The sequence below is a fragment of the Sus scrofa genome, unplaced genomic scaffold (genome assembly GCF_000003025.6).
Source record: "Sus scrofa isolate TJ Tabasco breed Duroc unplaced genomic scaffold, Sscrofa11.1 Contig437, whole genome shotgun sequence".
NCBI lineage: Eukaryota > Metazoa > Chordata > Mammalia > Artiodactyla > Suidae > Sus > Sus scrofa.
The window spans coordinates 18,455-38,069 of NW_018085207.1; the positions used below are offsets into that span (position 1 = coordinate 18,455).

General features: G+C 44.1%; 1 protein-coding gene across 19 annotated transcripts in view; it reads right to left on the reverse strand.

Moving 5' to 3' along the window:
* Positions 1–19,615, reverse strand: part of LOC100518053 (paramyosin) — a 121,092-nt gene that overhangs the window by 17,680 nt on the left and 83,797 nt on the right. For 17 of the 19 annotated variants that reach the window (XM_021082044.1, XM_021082049.1, XM_021082046.1 and 14 more), the window contains 10 exons: positions 16,538–16,558; positions 15,499–15,525; positions 14,367–14,393; positions 13,191–13,211; positions 11,824–11,844; positions 8,312–8,332; positions 6,249–6,269; positions 4,631–4,651; positions 2,569–2,589; positions 952–972 (listed from right to left, as the gene is read on the reverse strand). In XM_021082044.1, the coding sequence (XP_020937703.1) occupies positions 952–972; positions 2,569–2,589; positions 4,631–4,651; positions 6,249–6,269; positions 8,312–8,332; positions 11,824–11,844; positions 13,191–13,211; positions 14,367–14,393; positions 15,499–15,525; positions 16,538–16,558 (222 nt within the window). The remainder of the gene's footprint in view (positions 1–951; positions 973–2,568; positions 2,590–4,630; positions 4,652–6,248; positions 6,270–8,311; positions 8,333–11,823; positions 11,845–13,190; positions 13,212–14,366; positions 14,394–15,498; positions 15,526–16,537; positions 16,559–19,615) is intronic. The other 2 variants (XM_021082060.1, XM_021082055.1) reach the window with 2 other exon arrangements.

A 19,615-nucleotide genomic window follows, 5' to 3' on the forward strand; every position in this document is an offset into this window, starting at 1 on the left:
ACCGGCCTTGCTGCTTCTGTGGTGTAGGCCGGCGGCTACAGCTCCCATTCAGCCCCTAGCCTGGGAATGTCCCTGTGCCGGTGGGTGTGGCCCTTACAAAACAAAAAAGGCTAATAATGCCATCTCACCTAACTTCGGGGGAGGAAAGCTAATCATTCTAAAAGCGAGTAACCCAAAAGGAACCGAAAAGATGTGTTACACGTGCAACTGAAGATTGCTCTAAATTTTCAACAGCCTATGTCAGGGAGAACTGACATTTCAGAACTCTGAGACACACAAAATGACACAACCGGTAGGCCTGGCTTTTGTTTAGAACAGCAGGCAAACTGAAGTAACATGTTCATACCTGGGAATACTTGGTTCCCAGGGGTAAGGCCAGTGGAAGAGGGGCGCCCTGGCACACTCTTGACCGATGGATGATAGCATATACTACTTAGGCTTTGAAAGGGCAGTGGGCAGAGGGCATTAACTGAGCCGTTTTGGGGCCATCTCCCATCTCTTAAGTCTTTGAAGAGCTATCCCTTGTGCAGGAATGGCCCCTCTGACTTGGAAGTCCCGACAGAGCCCCTGTGTTTGGATGTTGTTGAGAAACACACGTGGAAGAGAAACCATCTCCCTATCTGCGTAATGCTTTGCATCTCACCAACTTCATGAAACTGTGGCAAGTGCCTGAAAGACCGAAGCAAAGCCAGTCCTTAGCGGGAGGGCATGGCATGCATTGCAAAGAGCAGGAATGGCAGAGCAGAGGAGGTAGGCAAACAGAAATGGACAGAAGGAACGTGGGACAAGTCCCACGCAAAACATTGAGGTGGAGCTCGTAGACAGGACGTGCAAGAGAAAGGCATGCCGACACAAGCGAAACAGATGAAACGGCAGACAAGAGGAAAGGCTGAACCAGTCGCTTCAGAGGGGCTCAAGAGCACTGGGGTGATGGGATATCAGAAATGTTACCATTTGTTTTCCGAAGACTGGCTGCAAGAAAAGAAAAAAAAAAAAAAAAGGTAAATGTAAACATCATGAGGGAGAACTAGAGGGAGAATTCAGATCTATTGAAACTTCCTATTTAAAATGAACCCTCTGCGGTTTCAAGGGACAACCACAGCCACCCCCACAGCCACCCGCACACACATCGGCTCAGAGGACTGCAGTGTTCCGAGATCGTCTACAGTAAAGGAACAGAGGGGAAATGGAGTTAATTTCGATGAGCTGAAGAAAACGAGAACGATTCGTTCTGGGGTTTAGTTCGCAAAAGCAGTCTTGATCCCTTTGACCATATTTAGGGTCCTGTTGTTCTGCTTGTGCGCTTTAGCATGGCCATGGGCTGGCTGTGCATGTGGAAGTCCGTTCTCATGCTGGTGGTCGGGGGCGCTACCTTGTGTCAAGTTGCCACAAACCCTGTGTGAGGTTATACCGAGACCCTGTTGGGGTAGGGGATCCACGGTCAGGTTTCCGGGTGCCTCTTTTCACAACGAGACTGCTACTGATTAAATGGGCAACCTTGTTGCTACTGATTAAATGGCAACCTTGTTGTATTTGAGTGTGTGTTTTACTTCATGCAGAAGTGCAGCTTTTCTGAACCAAAGCACATGGGTGCTGAATCCAGGAGAGAGAAAGTTTCCCTGAGAGAAACTGTTTCTCACCCCATGCTTACTGTGCATCCTCCCTCCCATCTGAGAGGAAATATCTGAACGTGCATGTATGAGACAGGTTTTCTGAACTTTATGAAGAAGGCGTGACCAGAGCGCCGCATCTCCGAATGAGTGCTTCTGGAGCGTTTTCAAGTCACGTCCACTCCTGAGTTAAAGAGGCAGATCCCTAAACTCTGTTCCATTGAGAGCACCACCACCCTTTCCAGAATACTTTGTCACATACAGGCTTATGAAGATTGAAAATATTTCTTGTGTTAGGGTATTACAGAGAGGTGTGGCATCATCTCAGAACACAACTTTGGACTTCAGCTATGTATGATCAGTGTGATTTCTTGAGGGGAAAAAGTGCACACAAAGATGCCAGAGGGCGGTCAACTTGGTGAGATAATAAAGAAATAGGTAAAATAAAAATGAATGAAGAGTAAGAACTGTGGTTGTAAACTGAACATAACCAGGACAAGTCAGGCAACGATATCCATATACACTGGGTCCCTTGAGAGTGTGATCGGCAGACGTGAACTGGCCTGTCTTAGGATAACTTCTGCAGGGCATCGGCAGTCGACAGAGTGTGAGCAATCAAAGGAGAAACTCATCCCTGCAACCAGGGTTGGAATCGGAACCATTCCAGTAACAACCGGGACAATGTCAAATACAACACAGCGAGCACTGCATCTAGATGTCGTGGTGGAGGGCCCAGGAAAAGAAAGCTTCCTGTGGAATGGAGCAAAGAGCATTCTTCTCAGCCTGATTCTCTTCATTTAACAAACCTCGTAATGAGAGGGTGGTAAGTGCCTGGAAGACAGTGACTTGAAGCAATAGCAAAGGAAGGAAAGTCAAGAGAGAATAACTATTCCTAGGAAATATATCCACCCCTCCAAAACAGAAAAAAAAAGAAAAGAAAAATTCAGAAATAAGTTACCGTTTTCATCCTGAAGTTCTCCTGAAAAGTGAATTTACAAAGAGTCATGTAAATGTTAAGGAAACCACAACAGATAGTAAAAAGAAGAGGACAAATGCCAGGCATGGAGTTTCTGACTCAGAAGACATATCTAATAAAATGAAGTCATGTTATTTCAGGAGTTCCCACTGTGGTACGGTGGGTTAGGAACCTCACTTCAGTGGCTCGTGTTGCAGTGGAGGTGCGGGTTTGAGCTCTGGCTGGACACAATGAGTTCAAGGATGTGGCTGCGGCCCAGCAGTGGTGTCGGTTATAGCTGCGGCTCAGATTCAGTCACTGGACCTGAACTTCCAAATGCTGTGGGTGCCACCTTAAAGAGAAAAAAAAAAAAATGACAACAATTGCTATCTTGGTCATGGATCAAAGTTAAATCTCTCAGTTTGGCAAATGCTTCGGATGATGCCAGATTAAACAAGTTGTCTTCCAGTGAAAGCACTGCTTTCGTAGTTCGTGTGAAACACACGTGTCACTCCCGAAAAAGCCTTTTCCGAAGATGCCACAGTGCCTGAGCAAGTGGATGACGTATGTCTGGGTACTGGCTTTTGCAAGTGTGATGGTGTCTAATGCTTTGCATGTCACACAGCGATGCTACACTTAATGTAGTTGTCAAGAGGGCTTTCAAAGTTACCTCTGAAGGTGTCGTCTCCTGCAGAAAGGCAAAGACCTGGGCGACAAGGCTCTAATCCTACGCTTTCCATTCTTGTCAGCTGACATGGTCGTAAGGACGTTCTCAGCGACAGATCATTTTTCTACTCGAAGCGCAGAGAAATGGAATCAAATCGATGTTGAGACTGACTCGTGCATTTCGGGGAAATGCAGTTTTCAAAAATGCGTTGGTGGAGGGAAACGAATGGCATGATTGAATGAGCAAGGTGCCAGAAAGCCATGCTCTTGTTCTCTCTCTTTTCTTTGATGTGACTCGAGGCTTTCCTGGGAGTTCCCGTCATGGCTCAGTGGAAGTGAATCGGACGAGTATCCAGGAGGACACAGGTTCCATCCCGGCCCTCGCTCAGGAGGTTAAGGCTCTGGCGTGGCCATGGGCTGTGGTGTGTGGTTCGCAGGGGTGGCTGGTACCGGCCTTGCTGCTTCTGTGGTGTAGGCCGGCGGCTACAGCTCCCATTCAGCCCCTAGCCTGGGAATGTCCCTGTGCCGGTGGGTGTGGCCCTTACAAAACAAAAAAGGCTAATAATGCCATCTCACCTAACTTCGGGGGAGGAAAGCTAATCATTCTAAAAGCGAGTAACCCAAAAGGAACCGAAAAGATGTGTTACACGTGCAACTGAAGATTGCTCTAAATTTTCAACAGCCTATGTCAGGGAGAACTGACATTTCAGAACTCTGAGACACACAAAATGACACAACCGGTAGGCCTGGCTTTTGTTTAGAACAGCAGGCAAACTGAAGTAACATGTTCATACCTGGGAATACTTGGTTCCCAGGGGTAAGGCCAGTGGAAGAGGGGCGCCCTGGCACACTCTTGACCGATGGATGATAGCATATACTACTTAGGCTTTGAAAGGGCAGTGGGCAGAGGGCATTAACTGAGCCGTTTTGGGGCCATCTCCCATCTCTTAAGTCTTTGAAGAGCTATCCCTTGTGCAGGAATGGCCCCTCTGACTTGGAAGTCCCGACAGAGCCCCTGTGTTTGGATGTTGTTGAGAAACACACGTGGAAGAGAAACCATCTCCCTATCTGCGTAATGCTTTGCATCTCACCAACTTCATGAAACTGTGGCAAGTGCCTGAAAGACCGAAGCAAAGCCAGTCCTTAGCGGGAGGGCATGGCATGCATTGCAAAGAGCAGGAATGGCAGAGCAGAGGAGGTAGGCAAACAGAAATGGACAGAAGGAACGTGGGACAAGTCCCACGCAAAACATTGAGGTGGAGCTCGTAGACAGGACGTGCAAGAGAAAGGCATGCCGACACAAGCGAAACAGATGAAACGGCAGACAAGAGGAAAGGCTGAACCAGTCGCTTCAGAGGGGCTCAAGAGCACTGGGGTGATGGGATATCAGAAATGTTACCATTTGTTTTCCGAAGACTGGCTGCAAGAAAAGAAAAAAAAAAAAAAAAAGGTAAATGTAAACATCATGAGGGAGAACTAGAGGGAGAATTCAGATCTATTGAAACTTCCTATTTAAAATGAACCCTCTGCGGTTTCAAGGGACAACCACAGCCACCCCCACAGCCACCCGCACACACATCGGCTCAGAGGACTGCAGTGTTCCGAGATCGTCTACAGTAAAGGAACAGAGGGGAAATGGAGTTAATTTCGATGAGCTGAAGAAAACGAGAACGATTCGTTCTGGGGTTTAGTTCGCAAAAGCAGTCTTGATCCCTTTGACCATATTTAGGGTCCTGTTGTTCTGCTTGTGCGCTTTAGCATGGCCATGGGCTGGCTGTGCATGTGGAAGTCCTTCTCATGCTGGTGGTCGGGGGCGCTACCTTGTGTCAAGTTGCCACAAACCCTGTGTGAGGTTATACCGAGACCCTGTTGGGGTAGGGGATCCACGGTCAGGTTTCCGGGTGCCTCTTTTCACAACGAGACTGCTACTGATTAAATGGGCAACCTTGTTGCTACTGATTAAATGGCAACCTTGTTGTATTTGAGTGTGTGTTTTACTTCATGCAGAAGTGCAGCTTTTCTGAACCAAAGCACATGGGTGCTGAATCCAGGAGAGAGAAAGTTTCCCTGAGAGAAACTGTTTCTCACCCCATGCTTACTGTGCATCCTCCCTCCCATCTGAGAGGAAATATCTGAACGTGCATGTATGAGACAGGTTTTCTGAACTTTATGAAGAAGGCGTGACCAGAGCGCCGCATCTCCGAATGAGTGCTTCTGGAGCGTTTTCAAGTCACGTCCACTCCTGAGTTAAAGAGGCAGATCCCTAAACTCTGTTCCATTGAGAGCACCACCACCCTTTCCAGAATACTTTGTCACATACAGGCTTATGAAGATTGAAAATATTTCTTGTGTTAGGGTATTACAGAGAGGTGTGGCATCATCTCAGAACACAACTTTGGACTTCAGCTATGTATGATCAGTGTGATTTCTTGAGGGGAAAAAGTGCACACAAAGATGCCAGAGGGCGGTCAACTTGGTGAGATAATAAAGAAATAGGTAAAATAAAAATGAATGAAGAGTAAGAACTGTGGTTGTAAACTGAACATAACCAGGACAAGTCAGGCAACGATATCCATATACACTGGGTCCCTTGAGAGTGTGATCGGCAGACGTGAACTGGCCTGTCTTAGGATAACTTCTGCAGGGCATCGGCAGTCGACAGAGTGTGAGCAATCAAAGGAGAAACTCATCCCTGCAACCAGGGTTGGAATCGGAACCATTCCAGTAACAACCGGGACAATGTCAAATACAACACAGCGAGCACTGCATCTAGATGTCGTGGTGGAGGGCCCAGGAAAAGAAAGCTTCCTGTGGAATGGAGCAAAGAGCATTCTTCTCAGCCTGATTCTCTTCATTTAACAAACCTCGTAATGAGAGGGTGGTAAGTGCCTGGAAGACAGTGACTTGAAGCAATAGCAAAGGAAGGAAAGTCAAGAGAGAATAACTATTCCTAGGAAATATATCCACCCCTCCAAAGCAGAAAAAAAAAAGAAAAGAAAAATTCAGAAATAAGTTACCGTTTTCATCCTGAAGTTCTCCTGAAAAGTGAATTTACAAAGAGTCATGTAAATGTTAAGGAAACCACAACAGATAGTAAAAAGAAGAGGACAAATGCCAGGCATGGAGTTTCTGACTCAGAAGACATATCTAATAAAATGAAGTCATGTTATTTCAGGAGTTCCCACTGTGGTACGGTGGGTTAGGAACCTCACTTCAGTGGCTCGTGTTGCAGTGGAGGTGCGGGTTTGAGCTCTGGCTGGACACAATGAGTTCAAGGATGTGGCGTTGCCCCAGCAGTGGTGTCGGTTATAGCTGCGGCTCAGATTCAGTCACTGGACCTGAACTTCCAAATGCTGTGGGTGCCACCTTAAAGAGAAAAAAAAAAAAAATGACAACAATTGCTATCTTGGTCATGGATCAAAGTTAAATCTCTCAGTTTGGCAAATGCTTCGGATGATGCCAGATTAAACAAGTTGTCTTCCAGTGAAAGCACTGCTTTCGTAGTTCGTGTGAAACACACGTGTCACTCCCGAAAAAGCCTTTTCCGAAGATGCCACAGTGCCTGAGCAAGTGGATGACGTATGTCTGGGTACTGGCTTTTGCAAGTGTGATGGTGTCTAATGCTTTGCATGTCACACAGCGATGCTACACTTAATGTAGTTGTCAAGAGGGCTTTCAAAGTTACCTCTGAAGGTGTCGTCTCCTGCAGAAAGGCAAAGACCTGGGCGACAAGGCTCTAATCCTACGCTTTCCATTCTTGTCAGCTGACATGGTCGTAAGGACGTTCTCAGCGACAGATCATTTTTCTACTCGAAGCGCAGAGAAATGGAATCAAATCGATGTTGAGACTGACTCGTGCATTTCGGGGAAATGCAGTTTTCAAAAATGCGTTGGTGGAGGGAAACGAATGGCATGATTGAATGAGCAAGGTGCCAGAAAGCCATGCTCTTGTTCTCTCTCTTTTCTTTGATGTGACTCGAGGCTTTCCTGGGAGTTCCCGTCATGGCTCAGTGGAAGTGAATCGGACGAGTATCCAGGAGGACACAGGTTCCATCCCGGCCCTCGCTCAGGAGGTTAAGGCTCTGGCGTGGCCAAGGGCTGTGGTGTGTGGTTCGCAGGGGTGGCTGGTACCGGCCTTGCTGCTTCTGTGGTGTAGGCCGGCGGCTACAGCTCCCATTCAGCCCCTAGCCTGGGAATGTCCCTGTGCCGGTGGGTGTGGCCCTTACAAAACAAAAAAGGCTAATAATGCCATCTCACCTAACTTCGGGGGAGGAAAGCTAATCATTCTAAAAGCGAGTAACCCAAAAGGAACCGAAAAGATGTGTTACACGTGCAACTGAAGATTGCTCTAAATTTTCAACAGCCTATGTCAGGGAGAACTGACATTTCAGAACTCTGAGACACACAAAATGACACAACCGGTAGGCCTGGCTTTTGTTTAGAACAGCAGGCAAACTGAAGTAACATGTTCATACCTGGGAATACTTGGTTCCCAGGGGTAAGGCCAGTGGAAGAGGGGCGCCCTGGCACACTCTTGACCGATGGATGATAGCATATACTACTTAGGCTTTGAAAGGGCAGTGGGCAGAGGGCATTAACTGAGCCGTTTTGGGGCCATCTCCCATCTCTTAAGTCTTTGAAGAGCTATCCCTTGTGCAGGAATGGCCCCTCTGACTTGGAAGTCCCGACAGAGCCCCTGTGTTTGGATGTTGTTGAGAAACACACGTGGAAGAGAAACCATCTCCCTATCTGCGTAATGCTTTGCATCTCACCAACTTCATGAAACTGTGGCAAGTGCCTGAAAGACCGAAGCAAAGCCAGTCCTTAGCGGGAGGGCATGGCATGCATTGCAAAGAGCAGGAATGGCAGAGCAGAGGAGGTAGGCAAACAGAAATGGACAGAAGGAACGTGGGACAAGTCCCACGCAAAACATTGAGGTGGAGCTCGTAGACAGGACGTGCAAGAGAAAGGCATGCCGACACAAGCGAAACAGATGAAACGGCAGACAAGAGGAAAGGCTGAACCAGTCACTTCAGAGGGGCTCAAGAGCACTGGGGTGATGGGATATCAGAAATGTTACCATTTGTTTTCCGAAGACTGGCTGCAAGAAAAGAAAAAAAAAAAAAAAGGTAAATGTAAACATCATGAGGGAGAACTAGAGGGAGAATTCAGATCTATTGAAACTTCCTATTTAAAATGAACCCTCTGCGGTTTCAAGGGACAACCACAGCCACCCCCACAGCCACCCGCACACACATCGGCTCAGAGGACTGCAGTGTTCCGAGATCGTCTACAGTAAAGGAACAGAGGGGAAATGGAGTTAATTTCGATGAGCTGAAGAAAACGAGAACGATTCGTTCTGGGGTTTAGTTCGCAAAAGCAGTCTTGATCCCTTTGACCATATTTAGGGTCCTGTTGTTCTGCTTGTGCGCTTTAGCATGGCCATGGGCTGGCTGTGCATGTGGAAGTCCGTTCTCATGCTGGTGGTCGGGGGCGCTACCTTGTGTCAAGTTGCCACAAACCCTGTGTGAGGTTATACCGAGACCCTGTTGGGGTAGGGGATCCACGGTCAGGTTTCCGGGTGCCTCTTTTCACAACGAGACTGCTACTGATTAAATGGGCAACCTTGTTGCTACTGATTAAATGGCAACCTTGTTGTATTTGAGTGTGTGTTTTACTTCATGCAGAAGTGCAGCTTTTCTGAACCAAAGCACATGGGTGCTGAATCCAGGAGAGAGAAAGTTTCCCTGAGAGAAACTGTTTCTCACCCCATGCTTACTGTGCATCCTCCCTCCCATCTGAGAGGAAATATCTGAACGTGCATGTATGAGACAGGTTTTCTGAACTTTATGAAGAAGGCGTGACCAGAGCGCCGCATCTCCGAATGAGTGCTTCTGGAGCGTTTTCAAGTCACGTCCACTCCTGAGTTAAAGAGGCAGATCCCTAAACTCTGTTCCATTGAGAGCACCACCTCCCTTTCCAGAATACTTTGTCACATACAGGCTTATGAAGATTGAAAATATTTCTTGTGTTAGGGTATTACAGAGAGGTGTGGCATCATCTCAGAACACAACTTTGGACTTCAGCTATGTATGATCAGTGTGATTTCTTGAGGGGAAAAAGTGCACACAAAGATGCCAGAGGGCGGTCAACTTGGTGAGATAATAAAGAAATAGGTAAAATAAAAATGAATGAAGAGTAAGAACTGTGGTTGTAAACTGAACATAACCAGGACAAGTCAGGCAACGATATCCATATACACTGGGTCCCTTGAGAGTGTGATCGGCAGACGTGAACTGGCCTGTCTTAGGATAACTTCTGCAGGGCATCGGCAGTCGACAGAGTGTGAGCAATCAAAGGAGAAACTCATCCCTGCAACCAGGGTTGGAATCGGAACCATTCCAGTAACAACCGGGACAATGTCAAATACAACACAGCGAGCACTGCATCTAGATGTCGTGGTGGAGGGCCCAGGAAAAGAAAGCTTTCTGTTACGATTGCTCTAATTTTTCTACAGCGTACGTCTGAGAGAATTGATATTTGAGAACGTTAAAATACACAGCATGACATAATTTCGTAGGCCGGGGTTTTGTTTAGAACCGCAGACAAACCGAAGTAACATGTTCACTCCTGGGGATACTTTGTGCACATGGGTAAGAATAGAAAACATGAAGCGATGACAAGATAGACAGGGTAGTGCATTTTTGAGGCTGGAGGCATTTGTCCTCATCATTACTGCTAACGTAAAAGGGAAAACCCTCAAAAACCATTGAAAATGAGGACCTAAGGGAAGATGAGACAATGAGAAATAATTTGCAGAACATCGAGGATTTTCTCCTGGTTCGACTTGACCCAACTTTCTTAAAGGCTTGAAGCCTTTTCAGAAATCAGAGGAAGCTTGTTTTACCTCCCCTCATGCCTTGGTGAGTCAAAGGATCCAAGACTGGAAGTGACAGCATGGGAGGAGGTAGGAAAGGACTTCCCCTGGGATGAGCGGGATCCATCACTGGTTCTGCACTGGACCTTCTACCTTCTCAGAATAAACCTCAAACACACAGTCACACACAAGAGAAGTACTTACCAGAGAGAGAGAGAGAGAGATGGAAAGAGATGGATTAGAAAGCAAAGAGAAAAAGTATCCATTTGTCCAATCAAATGTAGAGCAATCGTCCTATGAAACCTGCTGCGGACATTTAAGAAATGTTCCTCAATACTATCCATTTGAAAACAGAATCATAACTGGAACATTTCCTTAGACGCAAAGACTGCTATGTTTTTAACGACTCTACCAGTGTGGTAGAAAACAAACAAAACACCATCACCAGCCAAAGAACCCTTTGGCTCTCTCTGCTGGGCAGCTGACAGAACTGGGAAGTGCTTTCTGAGCTTAGGCCACGTCTCAGAGGGACCAATATTTTTAGAAATGGAAGCACAGATGTTCACAGGACATGGTGTGAATCGGTGGCAGTGTTGTCTTACCTCCCCCACCCCCTCACCGCTTGAGGCAAAGCCACAAAGACAGAAAATGATGGTGCGAGGGAAAGTGGAATAGGACTTCTTCTGGGAAAAACAGTAGCAATCATTTGTCTCTCACTTGGCCTTCCCCGTTTTCCAGAACACAACGTAAATATGGACACATATGGGAGTCCCGTACCTATGAGGTCGTGAGGAAGTCCATAGTAAGAGCACCCATCTAACCAAAACCCTGTCTGTAGCCGTGTTATCTTAGTTTATATCAGTGTTTCATTAAAAACACCGAGGAGTATCCTAGGGCGATAGCCTCTCATGACAGTCATAGAAAATTGCAGGTTGGAGAACTAGAGTATAAATTAATTTTCCCTAGTGTACACTGTGCTTCTACAAACACTTAAGCTTGTCTCAATGTGATAAATTAATAACGATGTCAATATCATGCAAGAAGAAGACAGAGGAAGTGCTACAACCTAAAAGAAAAGAAATCCGTGAAATGGTGTGTAAAATCTCTGTGCACCTGCAAAAAGACTGCAGGAAGCGACCGGGAGCATTGGAAGTAAGAGCCCAAAGCCCCCCCCTGGATCAATGGATTAGAACTGAGTCTACACACTCTTCAGAAGACAAGCTTTGGGAAAACATCACTCAGCAAATTTGCAGCCTTGTTTTATTTCATAAGCTTTGGGGAGGCATCAATGGCATGAGAATGGCCCCTTGAACTTTGCTGTATGACAGAGAGTCTACGTTATTGGAAGTGTTCCAGAAGCTAAACGTGGAACAGAAGCCACATGTCCATCAGTCTCTCCCCTTCTTCTCACAAAATCAAAACGAACCTGCCAAGGCTCTGGATGCCAGAGTTAAGACCATGTTTACAGGAAGGGCCCTGTGAAATGAAGTGGGAAGCACTGAGAAGGAATCAGGTCTCGGGTAAAAGAAACGGAGAGAACTTAGGATGGGAGACGTCCATAAACAGAAACCTTGAGGGAGGAGAGGGAAGACATGGAGATGACATGTGAGCCAAAAGATGGCATATAGGGAAGAAGAGAGGGGATGCCGAAAGAACCAAAAACCTGATTGTTTAGTACAGGCTGTGGAAACAAAGAGGTCATCAGAGATACTTACCGACTTTCTTTTGAAGATCATCTGAAAAAATAAAAAGGAAACACCCAGGTAATTATAATGGATTCAAACCACAAGGGAAATTGAAATTTAGTGACAAGTTCACCTACAATGTTAAATGCATCGGGATTTAGACAAACCCACACACATACACAGGCACACACCTATGTAGCAGCGTGCCTGAGAGCTGCTTTTGTCCTGAGATTACTGGTCCAAAGTTAAAGCCGAAAAAAATGAGGTCACTGACTGGTGGAAAAATTTCAGGATCATTAGTGATGGTGGTTACCTTTGTACAAACTCTTAAATTATCTGGACAACGCTCGGGCCCTTACTCTTTGGTTGGATACCTTTAAGGCATTCTTTGTCACTGCCAAATACAAATCACCACTTCTCTTCCTTGTCCTAACTTTGTTTCATAAGGTATCCATGAACAATGGATTAGAGGATACTCAACACCTGCGGCTAGAGAAGATGCAGGGTTTGGCTCTTGGGAACCTGTCTGTGTTCACATTTCACTCTGCAATGATTACATAACTTTTGGGGGGCGAATTTCTATTTTCACTCATGGCAAAATAAAGCTCGTCTTATTTCGGTCCCCTTTTGAGTCTAACATGGAGATACACACTCGCACAAGGCAGAGTTACTTGAAAAGAGAGGAGGAAGCAGAGAGGAGAAAACTTCCATTGGTTGCAAGCAAGGCCTGTGGCAGGGGCTACATGAAGCCAGCTACATGCATTGAGAGGTGAATTTGATTCCCTCTGAAAACTAAAGTGCACTGACAAAAATGTCATTAGGAAAACAGGATATTAAACTTCTAAAGACTACGTTTGCGTTTTATGAAAAGCCTTCTGGGAACATTGTAGGACAGTAGTTCCTTGTGTCATTCGCATGAAAACTTAGAAATCAAAAATGTATTATGATTATTATTGATCTTTCCTTAAGCTATGAAATCCTTCCACAAATATTTGAAGTAGTTGGAGTTTGCAAAATTGACAGCTGTGTCAATGAAGTAAAAAAGAAAGAATGAAAATTACTCTCATTGGTTCTAAATAAAAAATTCCTAGGTAAAACAATGGGAAGTCTACGAATACCTGGGGACACTTGGGTCATGTGCTCAGAGTCAGTGAGGGATGCCCCTCGAGTTTACACTTGACCCACAGACTATATTGGAACATACAGGCTTTGCAAGAGCAGAGAAGGGAGGAATATGGGAGAGTCCCTAACGGCAATATTGTGCTAGAATAGCAGAGATCTGGCAGAGGGCAAGCCAGTGGTGACACGTTGGTTAAAAGCTGGGATATCTTTACAACACCACGAACACAGGTGTTCTACAGTGTTTGGGTGGTGAGGGGATATAAAAGAGGCTTTACCATATTTTTCCTGAAGTCCTTCTGTAAAACAAAATGAAAAGGCGATGTAAATTTCGTTGGAAAGAAACACAAATGAAATTCAGATTGGTTGAAACATTTTTTAGTAAAATTACATTATCCAGATGCAAGAAAAAACAGAACACAGACACACTGACAGAAATAAACACATGCACGCACACATACAGTGTCTGAAAGCTCCCTTTTGAGAAATGGATCATATTCCATGAGTGGATACATGTTTTCAATTGAGAAAAGGAGAACTTTATTGCTGGTAATGAACCTGATAAATCTGTTCATGATTCCTTTTGAAAATATTTGGTCTGTCCTTCCTCACGTTTCTATGGGTATAAGTTGTGTGACTTGTGCTTAGTAAATAGCCTCAATGTCCCTACCGTGGTGGCTTTGCTCGATAAAGCCACGAGACCCTGAATTAAAGAATCCTGAACTAGCGCTTTTACAGGACACGCAGGTCAGGTCAGGTCAGGTCAGGGTGACGGGGGCCTCTGGTCACAGCATTCTGTCCGCCGACTACTGCGTAACTGTATCTTATGGGAGTTTGATCATTAACGTTACCTCGATGACGTTTACTTTCACAACGTCAGATGAAAGGAAAAGACATAAAATTAATTCGCAGTGAATGGGCTTCTCAGTCAAATGACAGAAAATATTTTGGACAAAGAAACTTGAAATCAGCAAAATTTTACAAGTTAATTATTATTAGGCTATATTTGGTGAAAAGGAATTTTCTGCTTGAGAAGCAAGGATACGAAAAATCCAAGGAATAACATGCGAGGATGATAAATGTCAGTTGAAATAACAACGAAATGAAAACCTTAAGATGTCACGGTATACATGTAGGGGGGCGTTTACACATAAGTTTATATGTGTAGGTTGGTGTTGAGAAAGTTGATCACTGAGCATCAAAGACACGTGGTAAAGAAACAGATGGAGCATGCCAAAAATACAATGATGTGAAAACTATCAATGGGACTTGCCATCATATCTGGCTGCATCCAGAGTCAGAGTTAGTGCAAAGAAAAGTGGTCATCACGTTTCTGGGAAAGGTCAGTAGGCTTGGGCCAGAGGGTCTCCCTTTTGCGAAGCTCCCCTGCACCCGTCCTCCCCTGACACTCCCCCACAATGAGCAGGGCCTCTGTTGGACCAGCACAGACTCACCATTCTGGAACTGTTCTCTCCTCCAATCTGCAAGGAACAAGTGAACATGAGAACCTACTATCTGACACACAAATCGGCCTGTCTGTCCAGAATTCTGTGGTGATACATACATTCCTAAGGTTTAACTCAAGAATAACAGCAACCAAAGAAAATACTCTTTCATGTACCTAAGCCTCTATTTCTGATCTGCTAAGGTATGTCTGAATTGAGGGCCTGCCCATCCCCATGCTCTACTTATCCAACATTCACCCAGGATAAATATTTATAATCTCGTCAGGATGGAGAGGCAATAGGGGAGATGATAAATTTGATCGAATAACATATTTTTCCCTTTCGTTTCCTCAGATTTTAGCAGACAGTAACCATTTTGCCTACACTCAAAAAACAATGTCAGGTGTAATTAAAAGTAATGAAACGATTAAGATTTACTATTCCAAACACACCACTTGTGAAAATAAGGAGTAATGTATTGAGTTGATGAAATGAGTGCTTGGAGTTTCTGTCTTTTTCAGCATATGATTTTGCACAAGGCAGGGGTTCATTTAAAACATCTTTGGCCGTAAGAGATTCTTCATCAGAGTCCGTGTCCCTCCCCAGGGTATAATGGTGCATTTTGCCAGGTTGGAAAAGAACAAAATGGGAAACCCTTTTCCGTTTTTTCCTTCCATCTTTTCTCTCCCAGTGTTTTCCCTTTCTCCCTGTCTCTGTCACATTTCCTTTCGGGAGCTCTTTGGACTTTTTTTTTTTTTCTTCCTCTCTGTCTTGTAGCTTCATATTCAATTTGTTCCACACATGATGCGAAAAACGATCAGGTGGAGGACAGAAATGTAGAAACCTCAAAGGTTGGGGGTGTGGAGGAGGAGTGGGAAGGGGGGCATGTAAAAGGAAGAAAGGGAGGGAGGATGGAAAGAGGGTAGGAGGGGAGGAGGAAACCCACGCTGAATTGCTAGTGGTTTGTTTGCACTTCAGAGGGAATTTATTCCAAGTGCTGGACTCTACAGAGGCAATGGTTCCAATGCTGCTTTGCCTACTATAAACATATTTGCTATATTTCTGCATCCCTTTGCTTGTGGGGGGCAGAATCTCAGAGAGAGAAAAGAATGACAACTTCTGAGAGATAAGCATTACTCACCATCCTTGAACTGAGCCATCATCCTAGCTGAGAGAAAACACACAATCATGCATGTATTTCTAAACAAGATTTCTTAGCATCATAAGGGAAGTGCAGGTAATATCTTAGTATGCCAGTATTTGTGTCTAAAAGCTACCTAAGCAACGTCCATTTCCAAAGAAATGCAATTGCTCAAGTTAATGAATGCCACCTGAAAACCTCACTATGGTTTCAGGGTTGTAACGTGATACGTCGGGACATGAGGATTTTGTAATTCTTGCACTAGGCTCTCAGAAATGATGTAGGGTTATCTTAGAAAACAGCCACTGACGCCGGAAATATATTGTCAGTCACGTTTATTTGATTGACGGAAAAGTGTATGTGTAAGACCCTGAAGGAAGAGAAATGTGTTGGAGTAATTATTAAATGAATTAAAATATAAAAGAAAGGAGAGTAATCATTGTTGTTTAAAAGGAAAAATCCCACATTGTCATGCAAAACTATTACCAATATCCCTTGGGAATAGGGTCAAGCAAAGCGGACTGGCTCGTTTCAAGAGCACACTTGACATCAGTGTATACAGACAGTGTTTACACAGTCAACAAAGAAGGAACTCATCTCATGCAACAGCTTTGGAGTCTGAATGCTTCCCCTAAAAGCCAGAACACGATCATCTGTAAAGCAAGAGGCACTCCACCTCAGAGCACTTGGAGAACCCAAGGGAAAGGAAGCCTTCTCTCGAATGGCAATGACCACACTCACCTTAAGCGAATCGCCTTCATCTCACCAACCTTATCATGAAATTAGGGTAATCACCAGGGAGGTAGAACACCACCTGGGTGTATAGCAAGGAAGAGACTGGAAGGAATAACAGCCAGAGAGATGGTGAGAAGGGAACGTGATGTGGGAGGACCTCAGGACGTCAAAGAGAAGATAGGGTAACGTGGAACCCACAAGAAGCTAAAGGGCGGACAGGAGCAGGGAGGAGGGAATGTTGAGAAATGGTGGGAAAAGATGTTTTAAAGAAATACATCTGTTAAAAAATGTCAAAAAGATTTACCCATTTCTTTCTGGACTTGATCTGGAAAATATAATGGAAAACTCATGAAAGTATCAAGGAAAACCAATACAGAAAATTAAAATAAAGTTAAAACTTCCACTTCAGAGTAAATACGTAAGATGAATGTAATCAGAAATCAAACAAATAAAAGGTACCCTCCCCCCGAAACTTGCCAAGGAAATACATTTTATTTTAGAAAAGAAAACCATTTTTATTTTATGGTTTACTGAAGAAAAGAAAGAGGGGATATTTGGATTTAAAAAAAATATTGCCTGCCTTTCAGTAAAAGAAAAAAAAAAAAAAAACAAAGAATATGGCGTGCTTTTCCAGTAAACAACAAATGCTGCCCATATTCAAACCATCAGCCACTGCAGCACCCCATGCTGGAGCAGCCCGAGGGAAATCTAGATGGAGAAATCAAAGACACTGGTGCTACCAGTTGTGGCAAAATGGGTCTGTCTACATGGATTCCACAAACAAGACCGATGGAAGAGATCATAAGCGGGGAATACGAACAACACCCGGGGAGAAGGTGAGCCAAGAAATGACACATAGATCAAAAGGCAGAGAAAGTTAAAGACACCAGGAAAGGAGTCATCCTGAGGACATGTGGGAGGAAGGCATGGTCAGAAAATTTACCTAAGTCCTTCTGAAAGATAAAATGGAAAAGTCAGCGTAAATATGTTGGGAAATATCATGCAGAAAACTCAAGTGCCTTTAAACATATCAGGATGCTGATAAACACACACACACACACACACACACACACACACACACACACACACACAGACTGCTTGCAAACACACACACCAACACACCAATACACCAACACACCAACACTGGCTGAGAACTCATGTTTATTTGGGGAATAGTCCACAACAGTGAAGAGAGGCAGAAAGGGAGATGATTTAGTGAATGAGTAAAAATCAGAAACAGTAGACATGATGATGACGGGCTTCTAAAAGACTGATTGATCCCTTTTTATGTGATTTAGACTTTCACGCTTTGACTGGCCAGCTTTAATAAGATATTTGGCTAACTTGAGTGGAAAGGAAGAGAATTGTGATATCAAATGGCAGAAGGGAAGGTTGTAAAGCAAATGGCCTGCCTTTGTCTTGGAAGAAAATGCATACATCACAACCTTCAAAAATACCCAGCCCATCAATTGTATTGGTAATAATCTATTTGACCAAGTTGATTATGAGGACAAGACAGATGAAAGAGGTCATAAAGGGGGAAACTGAACAACACGTGATGACGGCAAACACTGTCTGGTGAACGAAGAGAATAAGAGAAAATCAGGTCATAGTATGTGCGTTTTAGAGCTGAGGAAGATGGTTACCGGGAGGTAAGGAGCTGCAGGAAGCAGATTAAACAGTGTCCAGGTATAGATAGAAACACATGGCATTTTTGATTGATAAGCTACCCAAAGAAGCCAGAAACAAATGAAACCACAAGCAGGAAAAGTTGAAAGCCTATTATTGACCTGCCCTTTTTTGGTTCAATCGCATGTGCAGAAAAAGGAGAAGAACACACCAATTCACTGAAAATGAGAGTGCAACGCTTAAAAAGAGGACACACATTTGAAACCCTTTCATAGTCTGCTTCTTAGTTCCAACTGACGAGTGCTTTAGGATCTAGAAACGTAATATTCCACAAGAGGTCTTGCAGTCAGAGGCAGGTAGTTGTATTACATGGCCCTCTCCCCGCAACTCCTCGAAGTAAAGGAGCAAAGAGAGCCAATGACTCAATGAGAGGAAGCAGAACAGGACTCCAAGGATAAACAGTATCGATCATTTGCTTTTCAGTGGAACCTCTTCTTTTTTGAGAATACAATCCAGACTTGCAGACACATTTGAGATGTGTACTAACTAGTCATGAAGAAGCCTACAGTAGAAGGACCCATCTGTCTAATACAGTATCTGGACCTCTAGTCGTACGAGGACTGCTCTGTCTACAGAATATATATATTCCTAAATTCCTTAGAACTGCAAAGAAAAATATAGCTGAATTCTTATTAGGAAAAGAAGGATGGTAAGCTTTTAATGGTCATATTATTGCTTTGTGAAAAAGTCTCTTAGGTGTCTCGTAGGACTATAGCTTCTCATGTCATTCACATAAAATTCCAAAATTGAGAAATACGTTATATGTGACTTTCCTTTAGTATATAAAGTCCTTCTCCCAAAATCGAAAAACGCATTGCAGTTTGCTAAATTAACAACTATGTCCATTAAAAAGGCAAGAAGGAGTTGGAACAGTTACTGTGGTATGAGGAAAATAAACTCAGGAAATACTACATAAAACAATATCATTTCAGGGTTCAAAAAGTAAAAATAAGAAAATGAATGACTTTACCGATGTAGGCAAAATTTCAGGGACCACAGTAATTGAGATTACTTTTTAAAAGTGTTCTAGACCTAGTTGGATGTTACTTCAACCTTTATTGATCTGTCTCATGGACTTCAAGCGTTCCTCGGCTGCTGCTACGTAAAACTCCTCAACCCTCATGATTGCTGTAGGTGTGCTGTATCCAGCACCCAGAGGCAGGGAGTTAGAGAACACTGAAGAACCCACTGCTTCCAGAGATTATGCAGTGTTCTGAAGAAATGCTTAGGTAACCTTGCTTTTTAAATTTCTAATTTAACCACGTCAAATCTAGCTCATTTGATGTCAGTGATTTGCAAAGTGCAAACACCCAACTGCATGTGACCATCACTTAAAAAAGAGAAGAGAATCTAGCAAAGCAAAGAGAAAGAAAGCACCCATTTGTCCAAAATGATGTTGGTGTCACAGCAGTTGCATGAAGGCTGCTACAGGCATGAAGGGATATTCCTAAATGCCATTCCTTCGGAAATCAAAAACCTAACTGGGAAGTGTCATTACCAAAGGAGACATTAATATGAACTATTTGATAAAAACTTTTGAAATTTGAAAAAGTGCCAAGTTTTGAAAATGTTTCAGGGCATAAGCCTCTCCTGTCATTCACCTTAAAAAGTCAGAACAGGGAGATGTGTCACCACTCAACTTCTCTAAGATGTAAGATCATTCTACAAATACTGAAACAATTGCAGGTTGCCA